The sequence below is a fragment of the Indicator indicator genome, chromosome 5, assembly GCF_027791375.1.
Source record: "Indicator indicator isolate 239-I01 chromosome 5, UM_Iind_1.1, whole genome shotgun sequence".
Classification (NCBI taxonomy): Eukaryota; Metazoa; Chordata; class Aves; order Piciformes; family Indicatoridae; genus Indicator; species Indicator indicator.
In genome coordinates this window covers 26096630-26121969 of record NC_072014.1, presented here as the reverse complement: position 1 = coordinate 26121969, position 25340 = coordinate 26096630, and the positions used below count along the sequence as shown (strand labels likewise).

The 25340-nt window shown below is 56.8% G+C and overlaps 1 protein-coding gene across 1 annotated transcript in view; it reads right to left on the bottom strand.

Annotated features, from left to right (window-relative positions):
• TNS1 (tensin 1) overlaps positions 1 to 25340 on the bottom strand; it is a 65541-nt gene that overhangs the window by 26281 nt on the left and 13920 nt on the right. The window contains exons 4-17 of the mRNA XM_054381062.1: positions 18706 to 18744; positions 16585 to 16626; positions 13785 to 13834; positions 13295 to 13466; positions 12880 to 12930; positions 12276 to 12398; positions 11918 to 11982; positions 11714 to 11797; positions 11490 to 11602; positions 10771 to 10831; positions 9506 to 9581; positions 9239 to 9368; positions 8788 to 8853; positions 8075 to 8236 (exon numbers count right to left, since the gene is read on the bottom strand). Coding sequence (XP_054237037.1) covers positions 8075 to 8236; positions 8788 to 8853; positions 9239 to 9368; positions 9506 to 9581; positions 10771 to 10831; positions 11490 to 11602; positions 11714 to 11797; positions 11918 to 11982; positions 12276 to 12398; positions 12880 to 12930; positions 13295 to 13466; positions 13785 to 13834; positions 16585 to 16626; positions 18706 to 18744 — 1234 coding nt within the window. The remainder of the gene's footprint in view (positions 1 to 8074; positions 8237 to 8787; positions 8854 to 9238; positions 9369 to 9505; positions 9582 to 10770; positions 10832 to 11489; positions 11603 to 11713; positions 11798 to 11917; positions 11983 to 12275; positions 12399 to 12879; positions 12931 to 13294; positions 13467 to 13784; positions 13835 to 16584; positions 16627 to 18705; positions 18745 to 25340) is intronic.

Sequence of the window (25340 nt, the reverse complement as noted above, 5' to 3'; positions counted from 1 at the left end):
ATGAAAGACAGGTGAACCATGGACCCATCTTACTTCTCCCTACCCGCTCTCCTCCCAGATGATGCAGTTACAGCCAGCCACTTATCTTTGACATTTTGTCCCTAGATACAGACAGGCTCCAACAATTTCTGTCCTTCCCCTTCTCTCTCTCAGGACAGGTGGATCTGCCACAGACCTTTCCTCACAGCCAGACACTGCCCCAAAGCTCCTGCACAGGCAGTGCCTCTGTCCAAGCTCAAACATGCAGTGTGTCCTCCCCGGGGGAGCACCCAGCACCCTGTTGTCACGATTCAAGACCAGTGCAAGCAGTCAGCTTTGCTCTGCAGCCCCAAAATGCTGGAGGGCAGCCAAAGCACAGCAGCACCCCTACCTGCAACCCTGCCCCCCAGTTCTGAGTCCCCCAGCGTCCACCAGCCCCATCACCACAACCAGCTGTGCCCTTTAAACCTTTCCAATCCAGGCAGTGAGATTTTGGGAGCACAGAGGGATCTCAGCAAAGAGATGGCAATGGGGATGGTCCCCAAGCAGTGTGTGCCCCCACTGGAGCACACACAACACCGCCCAAGCTGCAGACTCTTGTTTTTCCAGCTCCCTGCTGAGGTTTCCTGGAAGGGTTCGCGAGCTGCATTAAACACTTTCTTTTGGAGGAAAAAATTACTCTTCCCTGGCAGGGGGCCAGGTGGCTGACTCAGGGACGGAAGACGGCTCTAATGCGATAGTGTGAAATCAGAGAGCTCCTATCTGTGAGCAAAACACTTCAGAAAGCCAGCCTTAAGCCTGGACAGCTTGGCCAGTCCCATGCCTCTGCACCCACACCCCAGAAGCTCCTGCACCACCGACTGCCCTGGTTGTAAAGCAGAGAGAAGAAATAACCCATCACAAGTCCCACCAAATCAAGGCCCTCTCCTCACTGCTGACTTTCCATTCCCAAATCCCTGCCAGCAGCATCCCAAGGAGGCAGTCAAGCCCCAAAGGCCCACTTTGGACTACAGATACTGTAGGACTGCACAAGAGCCTCTCCACACACTCGGTGCTGGAAAGGATAAGGATAGGGTTCCAAAATTTCTCCCAGAGACTCAGAGTTCTTTCATCCAGCCAGTGTAGCCAGGAACCAGTAGCATTTTGTCTCCACAACACCTCTAATGCAAGGGAGAGGATCCTTTCCCATGAAGGAAAAAAACATCATGTCCAGGGGCAGCATCAACACCAGGGAGGCTGAGAGATCACCTGGAGATGGGGAAAAAGCCCAGCCCTACTGTCTGATGGCAGCAATGGGTGCCAGCCAGTCCCAGGAAACAAGGGCAAGACCCAGGATGGGGGCTGTGATAAATAGGGCAGGGGAATAGAAAGGAAAAGAGAATGAATAAATATAAATGAAAGCACATAGCAACAAGAGAGAAAATAGCTTTGAAAGCCTGCACCCAACCTGTAGGCTGGCATCATCCCATGGTGGGGAGAAACTTCTCAAAAGCAGAAGCACATCACTGTTCACGTCTCCCACCTTCCCCAGGCAGGGACATGGGGGGAGGGTTCTTCCCCAAGCAGGGACTGCTTTTGGTCCCCACCCCAAAAGCAGTATCAGAATAAGAAGAAAGGGATTGACACCTCTGCCACCAGCCGAGGCAGTCCCATGGCTGCTCTGCTCTACATTTGACTGCCTACCCTGTCCTCATCCCCCTGCATCCTGAGCTCTGACAAAAAGAGCCAAATCCTGCTTATTCCTTGCCACTCCCAGCCCCTTCCACCATCCCTGGGCCATGCGTTTGCGCCCATGACTGTCTATTGCTTGTCACCTGAGAAGCTCTTGAACAATATCCCCCCCCAAAAAAAGGCCAGGGGAAGGGGGGACAGGCTGCCTTAGCTGAAGCAGCCAGCCCCAAAGCAACAGGCCCCCAGGTCCCCATTTGCAAAGTGTCTGCAACTTCCAGAAAGGTCAGATTTCATCCCTGAAGGTCAGAGCTGCTCCAGCCTGCAGGCTGTGCCATCCCAGCATGGGTAGGGTTTGCCCAGGTCTCAGCTCCAGACACGGCTCTACTTCAGGTCTATCTGCTCCAGCCGTATCAAAGGCATCTGGGGGAAGCGCTGAGCCCAGCCTGGTTCTACCATTGCTGCCAGGGTCACCATCCCAGCAGGGCAATGCTCTCTTTTCTCCCTCCCCAGCACCCTGCAGCTACATCCAGGAGAAAAAACGACCCAGAGCACAGGTGACAATGGGAACAGGGCTCAGCTTCTATCTCCAAAATCCCAGCCATCTGCCTCACACCATACAGCATCATACATGGGCACAAATCCTGGCTGGAACTTTGCACCTGTGCAGAGGATTAGGCTCAGGCACCACCGTGTTTCCCCTAGTCCTGCCCCTCAGGAACATCCCACCTGCTGCCTCCGCTCCCCACCACCCAGAGCCTTGGCCCCAGGGCATCTCCAGAGCATCAGCCAGCAGGGAAGATTCTGGGGTCCTGGGATCCTTTATAGGATGAAGGATGAAGTCTGAGTCCCAGAAAGAAGAGCCCAACCCCCCAGCTCTGTTTTCATCCTGTGCCCAGATACGATGGCAAGAAGTAGAGGAAGCTTCTAAGCTGTCGTCACCACGGCCATGAATTCTGCACCCACTCCCAGCCCTTTTCTCCATCTTGTCCAGCTCAAAGAAAAGCAAAGTCAGGACTTACCAAAAGGGATGGGGAAGAAAAGATCCCAGGTGAAGACAAGGAGCGGGCAGCAAAATTCCTTCCATTGCCCCTTCCAGCATCAGTGTCTTCCCGGGGCACCTAATGTGGCGGCAGCTCAAACTGCGTCTGCAGCCAGCTCCGTATGTCCTCCAGGACAGGAGCTGACGGGCCGGAGCTGGCTTGGGTTGGCGTTTGTCCTTTTGGCTTTGCTTTCCCTCTCGAGGAGGGAGCTATTCTCTTCCCAGCGCCGTGTCCCACGGGGCCAGCAAGAGGGGCACCCCGACGGCAGCAGGGCACCGGAGGGGCTGGGATACGGAGTACCCCCTGGACACGGGGTACCCCCAGGACACAGGGCGCCAGAGGGGAGAATGGAGGGGGGAGGATAGAGGAGAGGAAGGCGGCAGAGACAGGAGATGGGCTGCAGGCAAGGAGGTGCGGTTGTGCTCCCCTCCGCCCCAGACCACACAGGGATGAGCGGGAGGGGAAGGGGAGAGGCTGAGGAGGTGGCTGGGGCCGCCCAAGGCTAAGCCCCAGCCCGGGTTAACCCCAGGGAAGTACGGGGAGGGTGAGAGCCACGGAGGGAGGACAGCCGGACAGACAGCTCCTAGCTATGAATATTAACTACTTCCTCCACAGGCAGAGCTGCGCCGCGTTAACTGTTTCCTAGGCACGACAGACCGATGGACGGACAGATGGATAGCCTATCCACCCCACACTCGGTGCTGCACGTTATTTCGCTGGAGGACGCCCCCAGTTTGAGACCCCGACTCCTGCCTGGGTGCACACGGTCACGGTTTTCCCCAAGATGTGACACGTTTGAGGTGGGGATATAAGCCACACATGAGGCTGCAGTCCAGCTGGGTCTGCAAACACAGATGTCTTGCTGGAGACTTGAGTTTCTCCATCTTAAATACACAAAGTGGGGTGGAAATTCACCACGGCAACCCCACCAATACCAAACTCACCTCTTTTTCACAACTCTCTTTCATTGCCCCACCAGCACCATGACATGACATGGATGTCCCAGCACTCTTCACAACTGCACGTGCCACCCTCTCCCATGGCAGGAGGCACAGTATGAATCCTGTCCACCCTGGAGCCACCTGTGACTGTGCTGCTCCATCCCAGGCAAAATCTGTGCTGCGATGGTGCCACCAGTTCACTGGTAGAGGTGATGGCAAGCCCATCCTGTATTCGGGTCCCTGCTTGAACCCACCCTCAAGCCTCCACTCCTTGATTGATCCAACATACTCAGCAAAACATGAGGCTCCCTCCACTCTAATCCCTGAAAATGTTCATTTCCCACACCCCTGCAGATGATGGCAGGGGATGAGAGCAGTGTTTCCAGCCAGCCCCCTGACTCATAGCCCCATTTGCTCCCAAACAGTGGCACAGCATCTTCTCAAACCCCCCAAGGTTTACAGGCTTCACTGCCTTTTTACTTTTTGCCCTGCTTGTACAGCTGTGGGCAGTTCATTAGAGGGCAGGCCAAAAGTAACCTTCTCCAGCCCAGCTGCCCAGAGACAACCCCAGCTTCAGACACATGCTCTGGCAGGCTTTGACTTCAAGGATGGTTTAAAGGGAGAAGACAAGGGGCTGAGCTTCCACCAGCCTGTCCCTCTCTCCCTGAATCCCTGCCCTGCCTAATTTCTAGTCACAGTGGAACCAAACCCCACCACCCACCAACATCAAAACCCCACATACCAAGTCAGAGGACAGACCCTGCCCTGGGAACAGCGACACTTCAGCTGAAAAGTCTAGCCAGACCTGTAGATGCTCCAGCATGGGGAATAACCAGAAGCAAGAGGGAGACTCCCTGGGGATCTCCATCCAAGCCCATCTGGGTCCCCACTGCCCCCTAAAACACCCGCCCCACCAAGCCTTTACCTTGCCGTGGCCAGAGCAGAGAGCAGTAGAGAGGGGCGGGATGGGGAGGGGGAAGTGGATTCCTTCAGCTTTAGTCAGCTGGCGAAGGCGAGAGGTGAGCCAGTGGCTCCCCTCCCCACCGAGCCTGGCCAGGGGACAGATCCAGCCGCGGGGGGAGAGCAGCAGCCTGACGGCAGCTCCAGCAATGGATTTAACAGCTCTGGCCTGGCCCATTTGGCTCTCCACCTTTGCACAGCCTGGCTTACCCTCCTTGGCAGCCTCAGCCCCAGACAAGCAGGGCAGGATAGGATGTACCCCAGAAGATGCACACTCTCCTGGGGAACTAACAGATGGCAGCAATACCATCTAGGAGTTTCCTGCCCCATGGAAAGGTGAAGGATTGGCATCCAGCCTGATTTGTGGGGCTCTGGGATCCCTCGACCTTTGTCACATAGAATCCAGGCTCTGCCGGGATCTCCCATCCCCAGAGGAATGGGATGCTTATTCCCCTCCCCACCCTGGCCAGCCCTGCCCTGTGCATGGGACTGAGCTGCAGGGGAGCCCTGTGCCAGAACCATGACTCAGGTGGGGATTTAGCAAGTCTCCTGCAGATGTTGGATTTGGCCAAGCCCTGGCCACCCCCCCTTTCCAGCCCCAGTAAAAAGGGGAGGGTAGACAGGGCGAGCCTGTGGTGGGGACAGGGATGGTACAAGAGTGGGAGGTGGGGAGAACGGTGAATGCTGGGCGCAGCAGAACCAGACAGAGTGGGTCCAAGGGCTGATCATTACAGGGAGCTGGTGGGTCAGGGACATAAACCCAGCTCTTTCACAGTGTCTCACGCTACCCTAGGATGGTAAAGCCTGGCATGTGTCTCCCACAATCACACATGCAGACCCTGGAGAGAACCCCTCCACCAGCTCTGTGCCAGCCCCAACAACCTGTTCTCCGTCAACATTGGTTTTCTCAGCAAAACCAAACGAGGACATGGATGTCCCCCGTTCAGATTTGCCCACCTGCCTCTGTGACACCCCTAAAATTTCTTTGCATCAATCCTCCAACGAGTTGCAAACCCAGCAGTGCAATATCCAGCCACAGGTCTCTTCCTGCCTCCCAGGAGCCAGCCTCGCCCCCCCAGTGAGAGCCACCACAGTGCTGGCAAAGCATTCGTCACCCACCCGACATACACAACATCTGAACTCCAAAAATAGCCAAAGGAAGAAGCTTCCAAACACCCTCTCAGCCAACCAATGGCTATGGGGAATGCAGGAACCCACCATGCAGCTGGCAGTGACCCCAAAGCCCCTTGGAGAAGGAGGAAGAAAGGCAGAGTCATTTGCCTCCCCTGTGAAACAAGGAGATAGATGACAGGCACTAGAATGGATTTGCTGAGGTATCACAGCACACCCCACTCTCCTCAAGAACCACAGGCAGCCTGAATCCAGCAGGTAGCATGGACCCCGCTGGGGTAAGGCAGGAGGGAGAGCTCACTGATAGGGCTGGTTTGTGGGGCAGTCCCCATCTGCTGAATTCAGCCAGGCACCCTCAGTGAAAGAGCAGGACGCAGGGGGTCAGATTCCTCTCTCATGCCCCCTGCCTTGGGTGAGCTTGGTCAGACAGTGACCCTGCTGTGACTCACTTTCCTCTTCCCCAAGCACAGCAGAGGAAAGGGGAACATGAGGATAGGCATCATCCCCAGCCATCCACCTGCCCCTCCAGCTTTGGGGTCCCATAGGGTCATCCCACCCTGTCAGGCACCCCCTCCAGCCCATATGGGTGCCCCACACGAAGCCGAAGCTGCCAGAGAAAGGGCATCCACCTCTGCTGAGAGTCAGCAGAGAGGCAGCACAGGGGGAACCCACCGTTTGGCAGGTAGTCCTGATCCTGACGACCTGGGCTGCAGAGCTGGTCTGAGAAGAGCTTTCAGCGAGCAGTGGGGAATGGCAGTGGCAGTGACAAGGAGCAGCGGCTGATCCCACCCCAGCATGGGTCCTGGTGCCAGTCTCACCCCCCCTCCACCCCCGGCTGCCGTTTGCTCACGCCTGGTGGTGCCAAAAATGCAGCGTGCAATTCCCTGACCAAATAAGGCGAGAACAACCATAAACAGGGACCCCACTTGCAGAGCTGGGCACCAGGGTCCCCCAGTCCAGCTTCAGACAGGCTGGAGAGGAGACAAAATGCTGACAGAAAGGGAGAAAAATGTGAACCCCCATGCTGGCTCTGCCCATCACTGCTCAAGGTGCCTCACAGAGCAGCTGGGGTGACACCTCCTAGAGAAGGGCTACTTCGGAGCTATCCGCACTGTCGTGGGTTGGAGGGCAGCCTCCTGCCTGCAGCTTTGCTCTCTAGCAGCACCAGTTCATCCCCAAACCGAGGCAGTGTTTGTGAATCCAAGGTGCCCTCAGTCCCCATTGCCACATTCCCTGCTGGAAGGACAGCCAACTCAGCACATGGAGGAACCTACACAGCCCCAACACCTGCCAAGACCCCTGGAAGGGGATGGAGAGGAGCCTTGGGGTATCTTTGCAGCCCTGACACCCAGCGACACCCCTGGGAAGGGACAGAGAGGAGCCCTGGGATACTTCTGCGGCCCTGTGAGAGACAAAGTGCAGCAGCTTTGCTCTGAGGGCCAACAGGGAACACACATGCATCAAGGCACTTGGGTCTCTCAGGCCGGAGGGGGCTGCCAGCCAGTCCTGCCAGCTCAGGGCAGGGGTAGAGCCAGTCTGAGCTCATGACAGGGTCACGTGCGTCTTCCTCAGGGCCAGACTCACAGTTACCCAGGTCCCTGCCGCATAGCTGAGCCTGCGCATCACGAGTTGCCTGTTTAATGCCCTGTGCCAAGGCAAGTGCCTGTGCCAGCTTTGCGCAGCCATCCCAGATCCAGCCCCACATCCAAGCTCCCACTCAGAGCAGATGGTGACCTTCAGGGACATCAGGAACCATAGCTGTCCCTGCTTCAGGGATCCCTGAACCGGGGCTGGAAAGCTCAAGCATCTGCTTGGCCACAGGTGGCCTTGCTGCTGGGCTGGGGACCCACCACCCTTTGAGATACAAGTATTGCCTGTTCCTGCCAAGCGGGTGAGGGTGGCCAACTTGTTGCATCCAAATGGGTGCTCAAAGGTCTTTTCCTAGCTCCAAGTAATGGTGCAGACCCTCCAGGGACAAACTGAGGCACAGCTACATCCTTCCATGCTTGTGACATGAGAAAGGAGTTGGGAGATGTAACGGTCCCCCCATTGGCTCGCACTCCCAACAGACCTGGGAAGTGGGTTTCCCAAAGCTCTGAGGCATACACTGAGGATGGACTTGCTCCATGCAAACAGGGCTTTGAGAGCACAAGTGCTGAAAAAAAAGCCTGAGTTCCCTGGGATCGTGGCAGGAAAGAATATTCATGAGATCTTCCTCTTCCATCCAATAGCCACACTCTTCCCAGCAGCAGATGTCTGCTCCCAGCTCTGCTGCCCACCAGCATCCCCTTCCTGGGGCAAGACACATTCCATGGGGACGCTTTGGCCACCGACAACTTTGTGAGCCCTAACCTTTCTCCAGGTGCTTGTCAGGGAGGGGTGGCTCAGCCCAGGCTCCCTCCGTGCTATTGTCACGCTGGATGTTGAAGTTCTCATAGGAGTCCCATCGGATGAGTGGGTCAGATGTGTTGTAGTCCACAGAGACGCTGGGCCCGTTCTCCAGGTGCTCCATGCCTAGGAAGAGGCAAGACGGTCAGCTGGGGTTTAAATGGAACCAGTGCATGTGGGACAGGGGGAGGAGATGGAGAGAAGGTGCAAACAAAGGAAAAAGTACAGGAGCCACAGCACAAGTCAGAAGAGTTATGTAAGAAGGAGAGCACCAAAAGAGATGGGCAGACATGGGATACACATCAAGATCCACAGACAAAGTGTACAAAGGTGGCTGGGGCTTTTGAGATTGCCTAGGGATAGGCAGACAGACTGACAGTGAGCATGCCTAGGTCTCGACATTTTGGGCAGGGATTCCTCCATTCCCTCCCTCCTTCCTTCTCAACTGGGCCAGCAAGTGCTGCAGAGAGTGGCCTCCTGCAAAAGACAGTGAGGGCAACAGGGCACTCACGGGTGCATCAGCATCACTGCCTGAAGCCCGCACCCCATCCTAGCCTCAAACAGAGGGCAAATGGGACAGGGGGAGGTCATAAGGGAGGCAGCAGGGGATAGAGCTGGGGAGCAGGGAAGAAGGCAGCATCCAGCTCTGAACCTCAACAGCAGTGAGCTAGCCATACCTTGGATCTTCTCAGGGCCATAGGAGAACACAAACTCCACCTTCCCATACTCAGGGAAACGGTCATCTGGCAGGGAAAAAGCAGAGCAAAGGGACTATCTCCATCTATCCTTCCAATGGCACCAGAACATCCAAGCCAAACATGCTCACAGGCCAGCTCAAAGCCAGGAGCTGGTAGGGGATATTCTGGCACAGGGCAGCACCTCTCAGTCCCCTAAACAACCGCGAGGCAGCCCCTCTGCATTGTCACCATTGCTTTTGGCAATGAAGGGGATGACACTGCCACTGCTCCCTGAGCAGCACCACACTCTGCAGATGGAGCAGAGGTATCCTGCTTCATGGGGGGGGGGGGGGGGGGATTTGGGGTAAGTTGACAGATACCCCAGCAATGGGAACAGTGTTAGAGAGGTGGGAAGATGAAGTTTGCAGCAGGGAGGTGCCAGGGTGGTTACCTCTGAAGGCCTCATCCAGGTCCTCCTTGCCAAAGACAACATCAAGGTCATGCACAGCACACGTGTGGAACTGCACACGGAAAATCACATCACGGGTCGGGCTGCGAAACTTCTTGTGGTAACACTTCAGCTGTGGAGGGAAGTGGGGATGGGCTGTCAGGACAAGCCCCTGGAGCTGGGCAAGGTGAAACCAGGGAGTCCTGAGGCACAAGGACCACCTGTCTCCTGGCTGCTCCCCACGCAGGGGGCTGAGCCAAGGCCTCTTACCAAGATATCACCTTTCAGTAGTAAGCCAGGCTCAATGGTGATGCAGATGCCTGTCTGGCTGTCTCCTTGCACATTGCTGCAGAGAGGCACATGGGAAGACAAGAAGTTGTGGTGCAGATCTCTCCTTCCCAGAGCTTCCAGCACCACCTCAACCAGCCCCTTCCACCCACACCCATCCAAGAAAGGCACAAAGCACAGAACTGGCTCTGTCGGGTCCCAGCCCCAACTGCCAAGGGGCACCCATTCCCGGGGAGAGGAGGACAAGACAGGGAAACTAAGGCACAGTTCAACGACAGAGCTAAAACTTCTGTGTGGGAGCATTTGACCAGGCTCTGAGAGCTGAGGCTGGGCTATCAGCCATCCCATGAGTCAAGCAGGCCACAGAATACAGAGGGAGAGGTCTTGGGGAAGGCATCCTCTCTGCCTCAGTTTCCCTGCTGGAAGCCCTTCCCTCCCCTTAGATCAAGGGGCTGTTCTCTGGGCAGTGGCGTCAGCACCGGGGGGCAAGAAGGAGTTGGATTTCACAGGCAAGATAAACCTGGAGTTTATTACCAGCATCCCATAAACAGCCTATTAAAAGCTGAGAGGCAAGGCTGGGATGGCAGTAAATCTTAGCTAACAGGGATGCCTGGCTGCAGGGAAAGCTGATCCTGGTTCAGTGGGGTGGAATGGGAACACCCCTGAAGTGAGGGGCTTTGCTGTCTCTAGGGGAGCCAGGAACTCCCCGGCTGGGACGTGGGCCCAACAAAGCATCTGAGCAGCTGAAAAAACTGGGTCCTGTGTTACCTTCGACAGTGCCTGCTCCCAGGAGCAGCATCAGAAAATGGTGTCAGGATAAATCATGAGAAGGTTAAAATGGGGGGAAACTTTTTGGGTGGAAAGAAGGAGGGCTTTTAGGACTAATCCCAGCAAGAAGAGTAGCTCTTCAGGCTGGGAGAGGAGAAACACCTCCATTTCCCAAGGAAGTGTGCCCGTTTCTGTCCCGGCTCCCTTCGGGGGCACCCAGCCTGAGGCTCTGCACAGCCCCGGGCTCCCTCTGGTGATATGCGGAGTCACTACAGCCCTCCCAGCAGAAGGGCTAGTATGGCTAGTTACCACCCCCAAGGAAAAGGAAGCCCCTTTTGTCAGTTCCTTGGACTCCTAACAGACTAAGCACAGAGCACTGAACCGCTGCAGAGTTTGGCCTTGACCCTCTCCATCTTCCCCTGCTTGCCAACCCCCCCGTGCTGGGGAAGAGGGAAGCCCCGTGGTGAGGAGATAGTTACTAGATCCCCGAGGTGTAGACGGGCTGCATGGCCTGGTATATTTTCAGGAAGGGCCGACAACCTGGAAGACATCAAGGCAGGCAGAGAAGGCACACTGCTGTTAGCCGGCAGGGCGGAGGGGCCAGGGCAGGGATTAGTCATGGGGGAGAAATCCAAACAGGGAGAGAGCCAAGGCAAACAGCCACTCCCCACCCTGGCCAGCCTGCACAGGCCACGGGCAACATCTTGGATGGGCAAAAAGGGATGCCCTGGATGGTGTGGGAAAATGGGAAAGCCTCCATAGTCCACTTTGGCTCCTGTAGAACTTGGGGCACATGCTGGGCTAGGGATGAAGGTAGGGTTATGAGGATGATGGTCTCTTGAGAGGGGGACTGCTTCTGGGTATCAGCATCACGTGTGGTGCTACATCCCAAACCCCAAGCCTAATCTGGTGCCATATTCCAGAAAGCCTATTCACCTTGAGGCTCAAGTTAGTGCCCAGTCCCTGGAGCCCTGCACAAAGGGAGCAGCCCCCATGGGTTCTTTGTGGGAAAAAAAGTAGCATCCTGCTACAGTGAGCAGTCAAAGAGACAGAACAGACCCTGAGAGGGAAAGGGAAATGCAAATTGTCATGGAAAATGTGGAAAATATCCCCCATAGGCAGCAAGCCCAATCATGCAGCAAGGAGTGGTGGTGTGTTCATGGGGGCCAGGCAGAGGGGAGGAGTGGGGAGTACCTACCGCCTTTTGACTCAAAGTTGGGGATACCATGCATGATGACATGATGGAGAAAGAGGGGCTTGTTGTTCATCTTGATGCTGCCAGAGAGGAGCCCACTGAAGTAATGGATGTACCTACAGGGCATACAGACAGGTCAGAGGCAAGAACCACAGCGGAGAACTCCCCTTGTACTCCCTGCACTCAACCACTCTGGCCACAGGGGTAAAACGCACACCAGGACTCACCTCTTCTGGGATGGCTGCCCCACTGGTACCACTTTGTCCTCATAGAATCGCTTCATGGCAAACCTGTCCAGAGCCTGGCTGGCGCTACAGGGACAGAGGGCAGACAAGACTGAAGGAGGGCATCTGTACCAGCACCGCAGCACTGCCAGGATGGAGGTCAGCAGTGGACCCCAGGGCCACCCCAGGACTGCATGCCCCTCTCACCTGGCCGAGATGTTGCTGTAGTGCATGTAGGCAGCCACTACCACCCCCAGCCGGCCACGGTTTCCCTGCAGGCACACAGCAGGAGTGTCACAGGAGCAGCAGTGCTTGTGAGTGCCTGAACAAGGCTGCCTTGCAGACGGGCACACACCGGGCCCTATGCCCATGCACCAACCCCTATGCACACCCCAACTCTTATATACACAACCAATGCACATACATGCTGACACCTACCCACACCCCAAGCCACAAACCACCACATTCCTTGCAACCCTTGGCCTCTGAGGCTGCTCAGCCCTAGCCCTGCAGCTCCTTTGGCTACACCAGACCCCCATCCCTGTGCACCCCAGGTCCAGCCCACCTTGTTGTGCAGCACCACCACGTTGTGCGTGGCCGCGTTGAGCCACGTGTCCATGGCTTTGCAAATGCTGCAGATCTTCTCCAGCGCTGGGGTGTGCAGGTCAGGCCACCCAAAATCCAGCACCTGGTTGGAGGCAGTGGCCAGAGGTCAAATCCACACTGGGCTCTGGCCCCTCCACAGTCTCCAGCCTGACAACGTGCATATCCCAGGGCACATAACCATGGGGGACACCCCTGCTTTGCCCTGATGCACCTCTCCCAGCCTCTTCCCCAACCCTGCACCCCACTTTTCAGACCCCTGCCCTCGGGGGACTGAGTCCCAAATCTCAGTCCTCCTCTGGGTCACTTGGCTCAGTTGCCCAGGGCTCCTCCATGTTCGCTAGGATGGCAACAATGCTTTGGGAAGGTCTCCAAGACACCTCCACAGACAGGTTTTGACTGGACATGGGGACAGGAGTTAGGATAAGACCCCACAAATTCATTGGGAAGTCTCAGTGCTTTCCCTCCAACAGCAGAGTAGGATAGAAAGGGTGTCTGCTTCTTCCAGAAACAGGTCACAGGCAACCCTGCCCTGCACCTCTCTTCTCCCCACAGATATGACCCACCTTGGAATGAAGCTTGCTGATGTCATTTCTCCGCTCAGAGAGGTTGAAAAGCTTCAGGGAAGAGGAATAAGAGAGTGAGGAAACACCTTCCTCCCTTCCTGCCATCCCCCACCCATTCCTCACTTCAAAGCCTCACCAAATCTCTCTGTAAGAGGTTTCGCCAAATACATTAATCCAAGCAATGCCTTCCCACAAGGCAACTCAATGGCTAAAAACTCCCAGGGGATCCAAAAGGCACTGGAAATCTTCAAGGAAGGAAGAAATTCATCCACCTTAGCGCAAAGACCCTCCTCACCAAAGTTAAGCCCAGTCAGAGCCAAGGATGCAGCATCCATCCCTTCAAGTACCCCATCCCCTGGACTTGAGCCCAACTGGACTATCCCCAACCTGAAGGTGACCTGGCTGTGTCCCTCACCACATAGTTGTCCCCGTGCTTGGACTTCAGCATGTGGGCCACCTCGCGGAGGTTGCTGCAGAAGCTTTGCTCTTCAGCTGCACTGGGGTAGGAGACAGCAATAATCCGCTCCGTGATGTACACCAGGTCCAGCTCACAACTGCTCTCCATGGCTGCAGTCAGGCTCATGCTCCTGGGAGAGGGAGGCGACCACTATCAGGCCACAGTGTGAGGATGGGACATGGTGACCTCTCTCCACCCTGCACAGCCGCTAGGATTAAGTAAAACAGGCTAGGACACCATGTCAGGGCTACCCACAGCCTATTTCTTGCTTCCAGCCCCACTGGGGTGTCCCCAGGACCTAGGCTGGGGATAGTGGGTCAGAACCCCTGCCTTCTCCTTGGGGAGCATCTCTTAGCTGTAGCACGTACAGAAAAGCAAAGCATTGGTGGAGAAAGAGGGTTCAGGAAGGGCAAAGGTGGTCACCAGAAGGGGAAACTAAAGCATCTACCTGGATGTTTTGTGACGTGACTGCCCACTCCTAGGGGATTTTGTGGCGTCCTAAAGGAAACAGAGGGAAAATATGAGTTACTGCCCTGACCCAGCCCTCAGCCAGCACAGGAGTCCTACTAGAGTCAGCTGTGATGGTGCTGCCAGAACATCCCAGTCCCACCACTGCACACCTTCAACACGCTCAAACCATCAGTCTCCAAATCCCCCCTGCTGAGCATCCCTATGACATCAAACATCCCAAAGGCACTACCGTCCTCCTATACCAAGGCCACAAGCAAAACTCAGCTCTCACAACCCCAACACAGCTGTAACCAGCTGCTATGTGCGCTGCAGGTCCAGCACCTTGGGATAGGGTCCCAGAGGACCTTTAAGGAGGATGCTGCGGGTGGGTGCACAGACTCAGGCTCGTCATGAGCCCCTCCAGCCTCAGCCAGGCTCCAGGCACACACCTGGCAGGACAGAGCCCGCTGCCAGGGGCAGGTTTGCTGCCCCAGCGGCGGTGAGGAGCCATCCAGGCACAATGGTTTGCTTTGGCCCCAGCTCCACAAAGCCAAACGCCGGGAGGAAATGTTTGAGTTCTCAGAGCAGGAAACTTCTATTTATGTATGTTCCTCAGCCTCAAGAATTTCATCTGCAGCCGGTTTGCTCAGTGACTTCATGACCTCAGCCAAAAAACAAAGCAGGGCTTCCAAAAAAGCCCTGCTAAGTTACAACACGCTCACACCTCATTAGTTTCAGTATCTCCAGCTAATAAGCAGGAGTCATTTAAAGACTCATCTCATGCAGGCAGCACATCCCTATCCCCCTGTAAGGATCCAGAAACAAGAGATGCACCCCACAGCCAGCTCCTGCGATGCACCTTTTGTCTCTGGAGCTGCAGGACTTGCTGCCACCCTCCTCAAGGCTGCACCAACCCCCAAATGGCATATCTGAGGCAACAGGACAAGGTGGGAGAGGTGCCCCCAGTGTCCTTTGCCCACCATCTCCCACCCTAAGCAGTCCCAGGGCTCCTTCTGTGGACAGCCAATGTCTCCATTGGCCTCATGTCCCCCTTTCAAGGTCAGGCTGCCCAGCAGAGCAGGGCTGGACTCGGCAGCCTGCAGTGCCCAAGGACAATGATTTCCTCTTCCAGCCAAAGCCTCTCCAGGAGGCAGCAGTGCCACCTGAGCACCCAGGGATATTAGACAGCAATGACAATCCTCCTCCCAGCTCTCCTCAGGATGTCCCAAAACTCCTGCTCATGCCAGAAACTCCCCAGCATTGCCAAGGGAAAAGAATGAGTTAAAAACGCAGCATAAAGAAAGGTAAAACCTTACCAAGGCAGAACTAAGGTGTGTGGAGCCAGCTTGATCCCTGCATCACTCACTGGTGACTAGGATGGGATCCCCACCACAGATTCTGTTCTGCCCCAGTCATTCACAGTGGGAGACATCTGGCGTCCTCCACCCATGTCCACCAGCCCTAGGAGCTTCATTAGCCCCTGTAACCCCTTCCAGTCACAGCAGCATCCCAAACCACAGCCTCGTCTGACCCCCATGGAGGAGGTGACATGGGTCAACTGTGACTTGCCTCACCCTCCTGCCTGGGGAAACTGAGACATTGAATGTGAGCAAGGCAGGAACAGCAGAGCCCCTCTCCCTCTTCATACCTTGACAGTGGCAAGACCCTTGCTAATCCATTTCCACGGCATTGCAGCTCCACTCCCAGCACCCTCCCAACCTAGGGGAGCAGGTGCCTGTGTCCATGGCCCTTCAGTGTCCCCTGCTCTGGCAGGACCCCTCTAGCTCTGTCCCGCTCCCTGCCTGCTACGACTGCAGCCATGCTGCCATCTCTGCTGCCAGCCCCTGCACAAGAAAGAGTCAGCCAGCAATCAGCTGGTAGGAGCAAGCACTCACTTATTAAACATGCCTGCCTGCTGCTGGGCTGGGACACCCTGCAAAGGACCCCTCTGCAGGAGAGACCCCTTCCAAGCCAGTGTGTCCCAGTCCAGCCCAGCACTGGACAGGCTGATCCCAGACATTTTGGATTAAAGACCCCCTGGCCAGCCCCATCAAGCATCCATGTTCCAGCCCTAGGCTGGCTCAGCATGTCCCCAGGGTCTGGGCAACATGTGAAACCCACAGGTCCCTTCTGCTTAAAAAGGGTGTCAGGACGCTCAAAAAAGGCTGCAGAAATACCAGGAAACTTCCCCAAAAGAGAGCAAAGGGGAGTTCTGCTTGTCCTGCTGGATCATCCTAGCCTCAATTCTTGCTCATGTTTGGAGAGGGATTAGAAACACACCCTGGACAACCAAAGCGATGGGGCAAAGCCAGCTCCCAGGTGAGGAAGGCTTTCATCCTCTTCTCATGAGAACTGCTCTGCCTCCATCCCTTGGGTCCCAGCTCCAGCAGGCAGGGAGGCCAGTGAGCTGGCTGTGGGCAAGGGGAAGCCGTCCGCGTTGACTTTGGCAGTGCGTTTGTCTACAATGTCTTAGCAATTCTGTGTCCACAGATTAAATAACATATCCCTAGCTCTGGGACAGGAAAGCCAGCTTTGTGGCAAGAGCCCCAGCCCCCACTTCACTGGGTCCGACACGGCCTCTGCCACTTGCCTCTGCCACCAACCCTGGGTACCTTGCTTGGCCTTTTGGCTGGCAGCGGGGGAGGGCTGGGGGATCCCAAGGATATCAGGAGACCACAAGGGCATTCCAGGCTGAGGGATTTTGACTAAGAGTGGGTGCCTGTGGCAATGAGTCAAGCAGAAGTGACCTCCAGGAGGTCTCAAAGTAGAGACTAGCCTCTGTGACTGGTAGTACTTACCAGGGTGTCTGCCTGCTTCATGATGCTCTCCCCTGGGGATGGCTGCAGGCAGGTGGAAAGGGAAGGTGAGAAAAAGTGAGAAAGGAGAGAGATTGAGAGAGACACACATAAACAGAATGGGGACTAGGGTCAAAAGTTGCCCCCTGGCTATTTCTGGCCCTTTCTAGGAAACGTGTCTCAGTCCCATTTCCTTTCCTGCCCGTCAGTTTCCACTACTCCTAAAGGTCAGGAATCACTTGAAACCCAGGTGAGTCTTGGGTACCAAGGGCACTGCCATCCTGCCTCCAGGCAGCAGCTCTCTGCACCACAGCACTGTCATGGATGGAGACTGCTCAGCTCAACACTGCACCTGCTCCACAGTGGGCACCCAATGGCCCCCACACGTGTGGGATCCCATCCAGATCCTCCATGTTCAGACCTTACAGCCAGAAGGCAAACAAGGCGAGCTCAGCATAGCCCCACACCCAGCCTGGCCACTAGCCACAGGCAGCCCCAGCTCCCAGAGACAAACTTAGACTCATGGGGCCAGTGAAGGACCCCAGAAGGAGCAGAGCAGGGGTCCAAGATGCTCTAAAAAGGAGCAAATTTGGTGACACACCACTGGAGTCTGTGGAGAGCTGTGAAACTAAGTTGAGGATAGGAATTAACATTCCAGGATGGGTTAAGAGTCTCCAGACCCCAGATACACAGAGCAGAGGACAGACACTTCTGCCTGGGGACGGCTGATTGAGGTGCCTTGGGGTGGCACAGCAAAGGAACACAGCTGTGTGGCTTATGGAGGTCTTAGGGCCAGGGGCACCTCCGAGACCAGGCTGTTCTGGCAGCATGGCCAAGGCTGCCATTTCCAGTCACAGGCCTGGGCAAACCTCTTTTGATTTCCTCTCAAAGCCGCAGTAACGGTCCCAGCTCAAAGCCAACATGTTTTTGCTGGTGATAAGTGCCCAAGGAGGCTGGCACGGGTGGAGGGGGAGTGCTGGCAGAGATTAAACCCAGGGCAGATAACAACCAGAGGGCTCCAGGGTGGGCAGCATACTCTGCTCCCACCCCATGCCTTCACTCACTTGGACTCATGCACTTCACTCATGACCAGAGAGCCATCCCTTAACCCTACTTTTCAGGTGGGTTTTCCTATGGGGTGCCCACCCAGGGCCCCACACGTGGCACAGCCACCCCAGCACTGCCAGGCTGTTGAGTCTGGAGCTGAAACCCTGCCAGCAAGCCTTGGCACAAATGCGGAGCAAGAAGGAAGGGTGGCCATACTGGCCCTGGGCAATGCCAGCCTCCCCACTACCAGATGCCCACTCTGCCCACTCCCGCAGGCATGGCCAGGCTGGGGACAGGGCAGGGCTGCTGCCCTGCTGGCAAGATGATGCCTGGCGGGCACTACCATGCCACGCTTCCCAAACCTCTGTCCTAGACACGGTCCTACTCTTGATGCCACCCTGGTGCCCTGCCATCCCTGAAGTAGCATGGAAAGGGAGCAGGGCTGCCTGCCCAGTACTCCCACACTCACTGTCCCCAGAGTGGGTTGAAAGGAGATGGCGCTCCCAGCTGTTCTCTCAGTGTCCAGGGAGGACAGGGTGGGAAGGGCTGTGCGACACTCTGGCCCCAGCTGCTCATTGAAAGGTCCCCAGGAGGAACAAAAGAATAGGGTGACAATAACAAGGGCTGCAAATGCACCGCCTTGGGTGCCCTGAGCCAAAGACACATCTGGTAGAGCCATCTCCGCACATGCAAGAAACTGCCCTGGCTCTGACCAGGGAGGGGAGGCCCTTGGTGCTGGGGGTACCCTACAGCCCAGGTAGGTCACATCCCATCTTTCTTACCCTCCCAACAACCCTGCAAACCCCTCTTCCAGCTCCAGGAGTCTGATGGCTGGGCTGCCTCAATTCATGACGCAGGATGCCCTGCAGCCAGCCATGCTGCGGCCACAGCACTGAAACTGGGGGGGTGCCATTTATCTTAACACAGAACACCTGTGTTTTTGGGGGTGGGTGACTCACACCATGAAGCCCCCAGGTAGAGAAAGCCCCTACACCAGTGAAGAACAGGGTGTCCATGCCACCCAGCATCCCCAGAACTCTGCCTGGCATGCACAGCTCATGGTGAGGGCTTGCTTACCAGCTCATAGTTGACAGTGGGGGAGCAGGGGGTCACAGCCTGCAAGGAAGCAGAAAGAGGGCCAGGATTAGTCCCTGTAGACCACAGCCCAGCATGGGATGAGAGAAGAGGCTGCGCTGCACCATCCACCTCCCCAACCCAAGCAAATCCAACTCCTGTCCAAGGGGTGACAGGGGCACTTGTGGTCCATGACCCTGCCACCCTGGGCAGAGGCACAATCAGAGTACCGAGGTCAAGACAGGGCTCCCTGGTAAGGGGAGCAGGCTCAGGGCCACGGTGGCTGTGCCATTCTTCCATCAGCCAGCGAAATGAGGGAGCCCCAGCCTTGGGTGGGCATGGCAGGGCACCGCATGGCAAGGCTGCCTGATGCCAAGAGCAGCTCCTGGAACACATCCCAGCCTGGCCTCGTGAGCCTCCTGTAGCCGCCAGCTGAACAGCCCAGCTATTGTTACCTTAATTACCAGCGGCAATTACTGACAATTAACCTTGGGTTTTGCGTGCACCCTGGTTCGTCGGGAAGCAGCAGCACGCCGAGCTGGGAGACCCCGCGCCTTGGTTTTTCGTGCCGGGGGCAGCAGGAACAGCCGCTCCGGCCCCGAGTTGACAGGGAGATGCCAGCGGTAGGAGGAGGGTGAGATTCGTGGCATTTTGACCTCTCCAAACCCCGCCGTGTGTCCCCAGGAGCTGTGACCTCCAGCCATGCATCCCTTGTCCCGACCCAGCACTGAGCCAGTGTGCCAAACACCACTCAGGGGCTGGTCCCTGAGCATGGCAGCTCGGTGATCCCCTGCACCCCGCTCAGCCTCCCCTGTCCTGGGCCATAAAAAGCAGGACTTGGCGAAGCACTCCACTTGAACCACGCGGATTCCACCCCATCCCGGTCCCCGCAGGGCAATGACCAGTGTCTGCCCCTGCCCAGCTGCCAGCCTGCTCCTATCCCGCCTGTTTTGTTCAGGGGTTCCTCCTCCCATTCCCTTCCACTGCGCATTATTATTATTATTTTATTCTAATGCAGAAATGCTTCCATAAAAGGCCCCTTTCCCTGCCCCTCGGCGCTGGCCCCACGCCAGCCTCCCTGGAATGTTCTGCGGCAGCGAGCTGCTGGCGAGCTCCTCGCCATACGCCACACCGTACCCTGCACACCGTTTTACTCTCCTTCTGGGCATGCTCACCCAAGGGCCCCTGGACTCCACTTAGCCCCAGCTCCTGAGGCCAGTGACAGGGGGAGATGCAGAGCCCCCCATTCCAGCATGGGGCACAGTGGTCTCACAGACAGGTAGGGTCCATGCCCATCCCTCTTCTGCTGTGAGCACTAGAGGGTTTGCAGGCTATGAACGTAACCTTCAGCTGGAGAGAAAACAGGGGTGCCCATGGTTGTATTTCCCTGCCCTAGCGGATTCTCTGATGTCTAATATGGGCTTGTGCTCACCCGACACTGCTCCTCCCATCCACAGGATACACCAACCCAGGCTGTAAGGCACTCTTTCATCCCAAAAAGGCAGTTTTACAAGGACTGCAGGAATGTAATGCTGTTTTCAGCTTCCGTGCCTCTTGCAGCTTTGGCTCAAACACGCCCCAGGTTCAACGAGAACAGGCAAGACCCTGCCTCAGGCAATGGACCTCTTCCTAGGAAGCCAAGTTACTGACCCAGGGGTACAGGAGCATCCCTCCTGCCCCACAGGACCAGTGAGAGTATTAGTGCACACAGGACCATGGCAACCCCCAGCACTGCCACCAACTCCATCTCCAAGAAACCCTGCAAGGACAGTGCAGGGAGGGGTGGTAAAGGTGGGGGGACCTGCACACCCCTGGTCGGGGCTTTGCCTCGCTGCGGCAGACAGAGCAGCCTTTCTTCTCCCCCCCCCCACCGGTGTTTGCATTCCTGCTGCCTGGCCCCCACAGCCGCGACCCCGCCGCCCAGCAGCCCTGCCCAGGAATGTGAGAAACGAGGCACAGCGGGGTTGACACCCACCCCCCAACCCCCCTCCAGCCCAAGGCCCCCCAGGTCGCAGCTCTGCCCCTCCCAACAGCCATATCCCATGAGATGCTGCCCTGAGACCCAGGGTTTGCAAAGCAGCAATATCAGTTTCCCAGCAAATGAGGCTCAACAGCCACAAGTGGCAGGGATTCTCCATGTCTCACAAAGGACTGGGCACAGACTGCAGCTTTTCCCTGGAGAGAGTGGGCTTGTTCGCTCATAACCAGCTGTCACCACACCTAGAGTAACTTGACACCTTCGAGGTGTCCAAGCCCAGAAACAAACACCTGGCCGGCAAACCCCTACCAGCCCCTGGCCACACCTCCCCAGGGCAGAGCAGTCCTCCTCCACCAAACCCCACCAGCTACAGCCTGGGGACCAGCTACTGCACCCCAGATCCCTGTCGGGACTTTGGCATCAGTTCACAAGCACCAAGCAAAGCTGGAGAGATGTGGACATCCACCACATACCTAGTGATGAGACACCTCGGAGCCTTCTCTATGCTGCAACCACCGCCCACATCTCTCTCCCTCCCAGATCCTTCCTCTCCCTCCTCCCTCAGCAAAATAACCCCTGCAGCCATGGACATGATCAGGGGCATCGCTGTGTCCTGCTCCAGCTAGAGCATCCCCACGGGCTGGACGCCCAGCCTGTGGAATGCCCGTGGCACTTCGTGAGACAAACCTCCACAGAAGGTCCCTGTGCAGGCATGGCACAGGCTTGGGGAGCACAGGGGTTCCCCTAGCCAGGCTGCTGGAGGCAGGCGAGCACTGGCCTGCAGCCCACAGCATGGCCCGCCCAGCTGCCGGTGGGCGATGCAAGCCCATCTCTGACGCATATCCCTTCCTTTGGGTGGTGGTTTTTGTTTTTCCCTTCCCCAGGAGCTCCGATAAACATTCCTGAGTTGGCCGATATCCGGGCTGGTGCTGACCCTTGCAGTGCTGGGAGCAGCTGCAGCACCAGCTACCTCAGCCCTTGTGCAGACCCTGGCAAACTTGAGCTGCTTTCCACACAGCCCAGCACCCAGACAGCAGCAAGCCAGCCCAGCTGGTGAGGTCAGAGATGGAGATGAGCTGTCAAAAGGGACCCTCCTAGCACTTCAAATCTGTCTGTCCCTGCAAAACAGTATCGGGCAGGTACAGCCCTCCTGGCTTCCCCTACCCAGAAGGATATGAACCCCAAAAGAAGGCAGTAAGATACCCTATTCCCTCTAGCCCTCAGTAAAACGGGTCTCCTGCCCAAACCACCCTGTGGGCTGGAAATGCATTTGCCTAAGAGGATGGTGACTCAGTGACCAGATTGGCATTCCACAGGCCAGTACTGGGGTGGCACTGATGCCAGCTCAGCCCACATCACTCCATGGGGAACCTATTCCTCCCTAGCAACATCACCTGAGCTTTCTGTCACCCGTGCCCCAGCTGAGCTGCACATCACCTCCCCATGGCTCTCTGCTCACCCCAAGACCCTGCTCCAGGCAAGGAGGGATTTCAGGGGTACAAAAAGCTCTTGTGCTCGTCAACCCCCTCCAGTCCTGTCACAGCCATAGAGGCCGACTGAAGCCCCTCTTAGCTGCAGTGTGGGGCAGAGCAAGAGCCCTGCTCTGGCACCCCACACTAGAAAGCACTTTAAGGAAATTTCTTACGACCACCAAGTTGAGGATGATGGAGAAGGTTTTCCTCTCTCCAGCAACCTTACACCCCACTTCCCAGTGAGACCAGGTGCAGCATCCTTCCCCCCTGCCAGCCGTAAGAGACTATAGGATCCAAACTCAGAGAGTGCCCCTCGGCCCACCCCCCCTGCCCTGCACAGGGTTCAGGTCTCTGCTGACTACATCACGTGCTGCCTGCTCCTTCCCTCACATTTCTCACAGCTCTGGCAAATCTCCTGTTTATGCAACAAGTCCTCGGCGGGAGGACGGCATGTTTCCATCCACACCCACTCCCCCCTTCGCCCAAGCTCCACCCTGCCCTGCACAGTCCCAGCGTGAGACACAGGCAGCTATGCAGAGCCCTGGTCTATCATCATGGGGACCCTGTCGAGCAGGCAGCACCTCAGCATCACACAGCCCTTCTATGCCCCCACCAGTGCTCAGGGGCTTTACTGCTTCTGAGCTTTCCTCCTTCGGGTGGGTGTAACCAACGGCTGTACCGAAGGGCCAGGAAGCTGCCTGGCCAGCAGCTCAGGCTGAGTCAGGCTGGGCTGACACTGGGGCACAGAGGTCTCGCTGCTCCCAGGCTTCCCTCTGAGCATCCCTGGCCTGCCCCACAGCTGGGCCAAAGGCTGTCACCATGCCATCCCCTCCGTGCTTGGATGCCTGGCAGCACTTGTGCCAGGGCAGAGGCCATCAGGCTATCCTGCCCTACATTACCCATGAGATGCTGTTGGTACTCGACTTGGGTACCACAGAGCAAAGAGCCACCACGGTGCCAGGGATGCCCCCCAGGCTGGGACAGACCCCATCCCTCTGTCTCCCTCCAGGTATGTGCCTGGGGAGCCACCCCATAGCCCATCCCCGCCCTGGCGGCAGCAGGGCCAGGACAGAGGTCACCAGGTGTGCCCAGCCCTGCAGATCACAGCTGAGATATTGTGGAGGACATAAGGCACTCACAGACACAGTGGCCCCAGGGTCACCACTGGCACTCCAGCACACCCCAGGACCCCATGGCACAGTCAGGAGGGTGACAGTTCCCAGTAGCCCACAGCTGGCCAGGCCAGCAGTCCCAGTACAGGGAGATGGGACACTCGATGGGGAAGGCAACACACAGGAAAGCTCCAAGGGGTTGTAATGGAGGCAACAGCACTAAAGTAGCCCTGATTTCAACCCAAATAAGGGCAGGTCAGCTTAAGGGTGGTTTGAGCAATCAGCCCCAGGGTGCCAAGTGCTGACTAGAGGAAGGGGGAGAAGGTAGCATCCTCAGGCCTGTTGTGGGGGAAAAGGGAGTTTGGGAGGTTAGAAGGGTGGCAGAGGTGCCTCCACACGCCCAGGACAAGGGTTGGCCCTGCTCTGGCAGTGTATGCTGCCTCGGCATGAGGCCGGCCACGGGCAAGGATGTGCTGTGCTCCAGTGCCTAAAAAGGCAACATCTGCAGGCAGCAGGTCTGGATCCAGTCCTGCAGGCCAGCACATGCCTGGCACTGGCCCCACAGCCCCCAGCTATGCCCTGCTGCCAGCTGCTGTGGATACTGCCACCTCGCTGTGGTGACAGCCCTCACCTCAGTCCCATGGGGTCTCAACAACCAGGCTACTCCAGGGGAGGCGTGGGGGTCATCCCCAGGCCCTCATCAACCTCCTTGGCCCCAAATCAGCTATCAGGTTTGGCCAGAGAGCAGAGTCACACTGGGATGGGCTAAGACACAATCTGCTGCAGGGGGCTTCACCAGGACTGGTGCATACACAGGTTCTTACACTGGACTATCTGGTGCATGGATTCTTACATGGCACTGGGCAGCAACTGGATTCTCACCTGAGACTGTTCAATGCATAGATTCTCACACAGCATTGGCCACTACATGGATTCTTAGATGCAATTACCCAGGGCATAGATTCTCAGACGGGATTGGCCAGTACATGGATTCTGACATGGGATTGGCTGGAGCACTGATTCTCATGCAGGATTGGTCAGAACAGTGATTCCAGCACAGGATTGGTCAGTCACAGATTTTCACATGGGACTGGTCAACAAATGGATCCTGATGCGAGATTGCTCAGAGCACAGGTACTCATGTGTGACTGGCCAGCACATGGGCCCATGAACGAGTAGGCTGGCTGCCTGTGTCTTGTGTGAGTCCTGCCTCACAGATCCTCTCTGCCATACTGGTGGAGCACAAGGCATAAAGACCCCACTGCAGGTGGCTTTGGGCTGCCTCATGGCATCAATGCCAGTGCCCATGGAGCTGTAACCCACCTCAATGGATGGTCAAGGGGCCAAAATAAGCCTTGACTGCCCCAAGGGGGTTTGTGCCCCCAGCACTGAGCCTGGGGGCTCCCCATATGGGGGAAAGCCCCAAGCAAATGGAGACTGCGGTAGGTGCTGTGTCCCCACTCCACAGTATGAAGCTGGAGACGCTGCCATGAAAGCCAACAGCTGAGCAGCACCCCAAAACTGTTGTTCCTCACCTATGAGGTCAAGGAGGTGTGGGAACAGGAGGCGTAAGCCGAGACAGAGTTGCTTCCCCACAGCCAGGGCCTGTACTGTGGGTTTACTTTCCTCCCTGCACTGTAACACCCAGTGGGGTGGCTCCAGTGCTGAGTGGGGACTGCTGACACTGTGGCAAGATGCCCCAGAGATGGGCTGCGCAAGGCCAGGCACATGAGAGTGGCCCAGGGCAACTCTGCTCCAGCAGACCCCTGAAACGGTGTAAATGAACCCCTCAGCTCAGGACCCAAAAACGGGGACACAAAGAAGGCTCAGTGCCCCACCCTTCCTGAAAAAGGGGCCAGCCAGACTTCATTAGAGCACAGGCTGGGAGCTCATTTTCTCCCAACTGACTCTCCCTAGGGATGTCACCCGCAGGGATGGCTTCAGGCTCCAGGCAGGACAGACACACAATGCTCCAAGTTGCACCATGCTGCAAGGGCACAGGGTACCTACTTAGTTGTCCCACAGAAACCCCAAACTCATGATACAGCAGATGCCACCTCAACACCCTCCATGAGG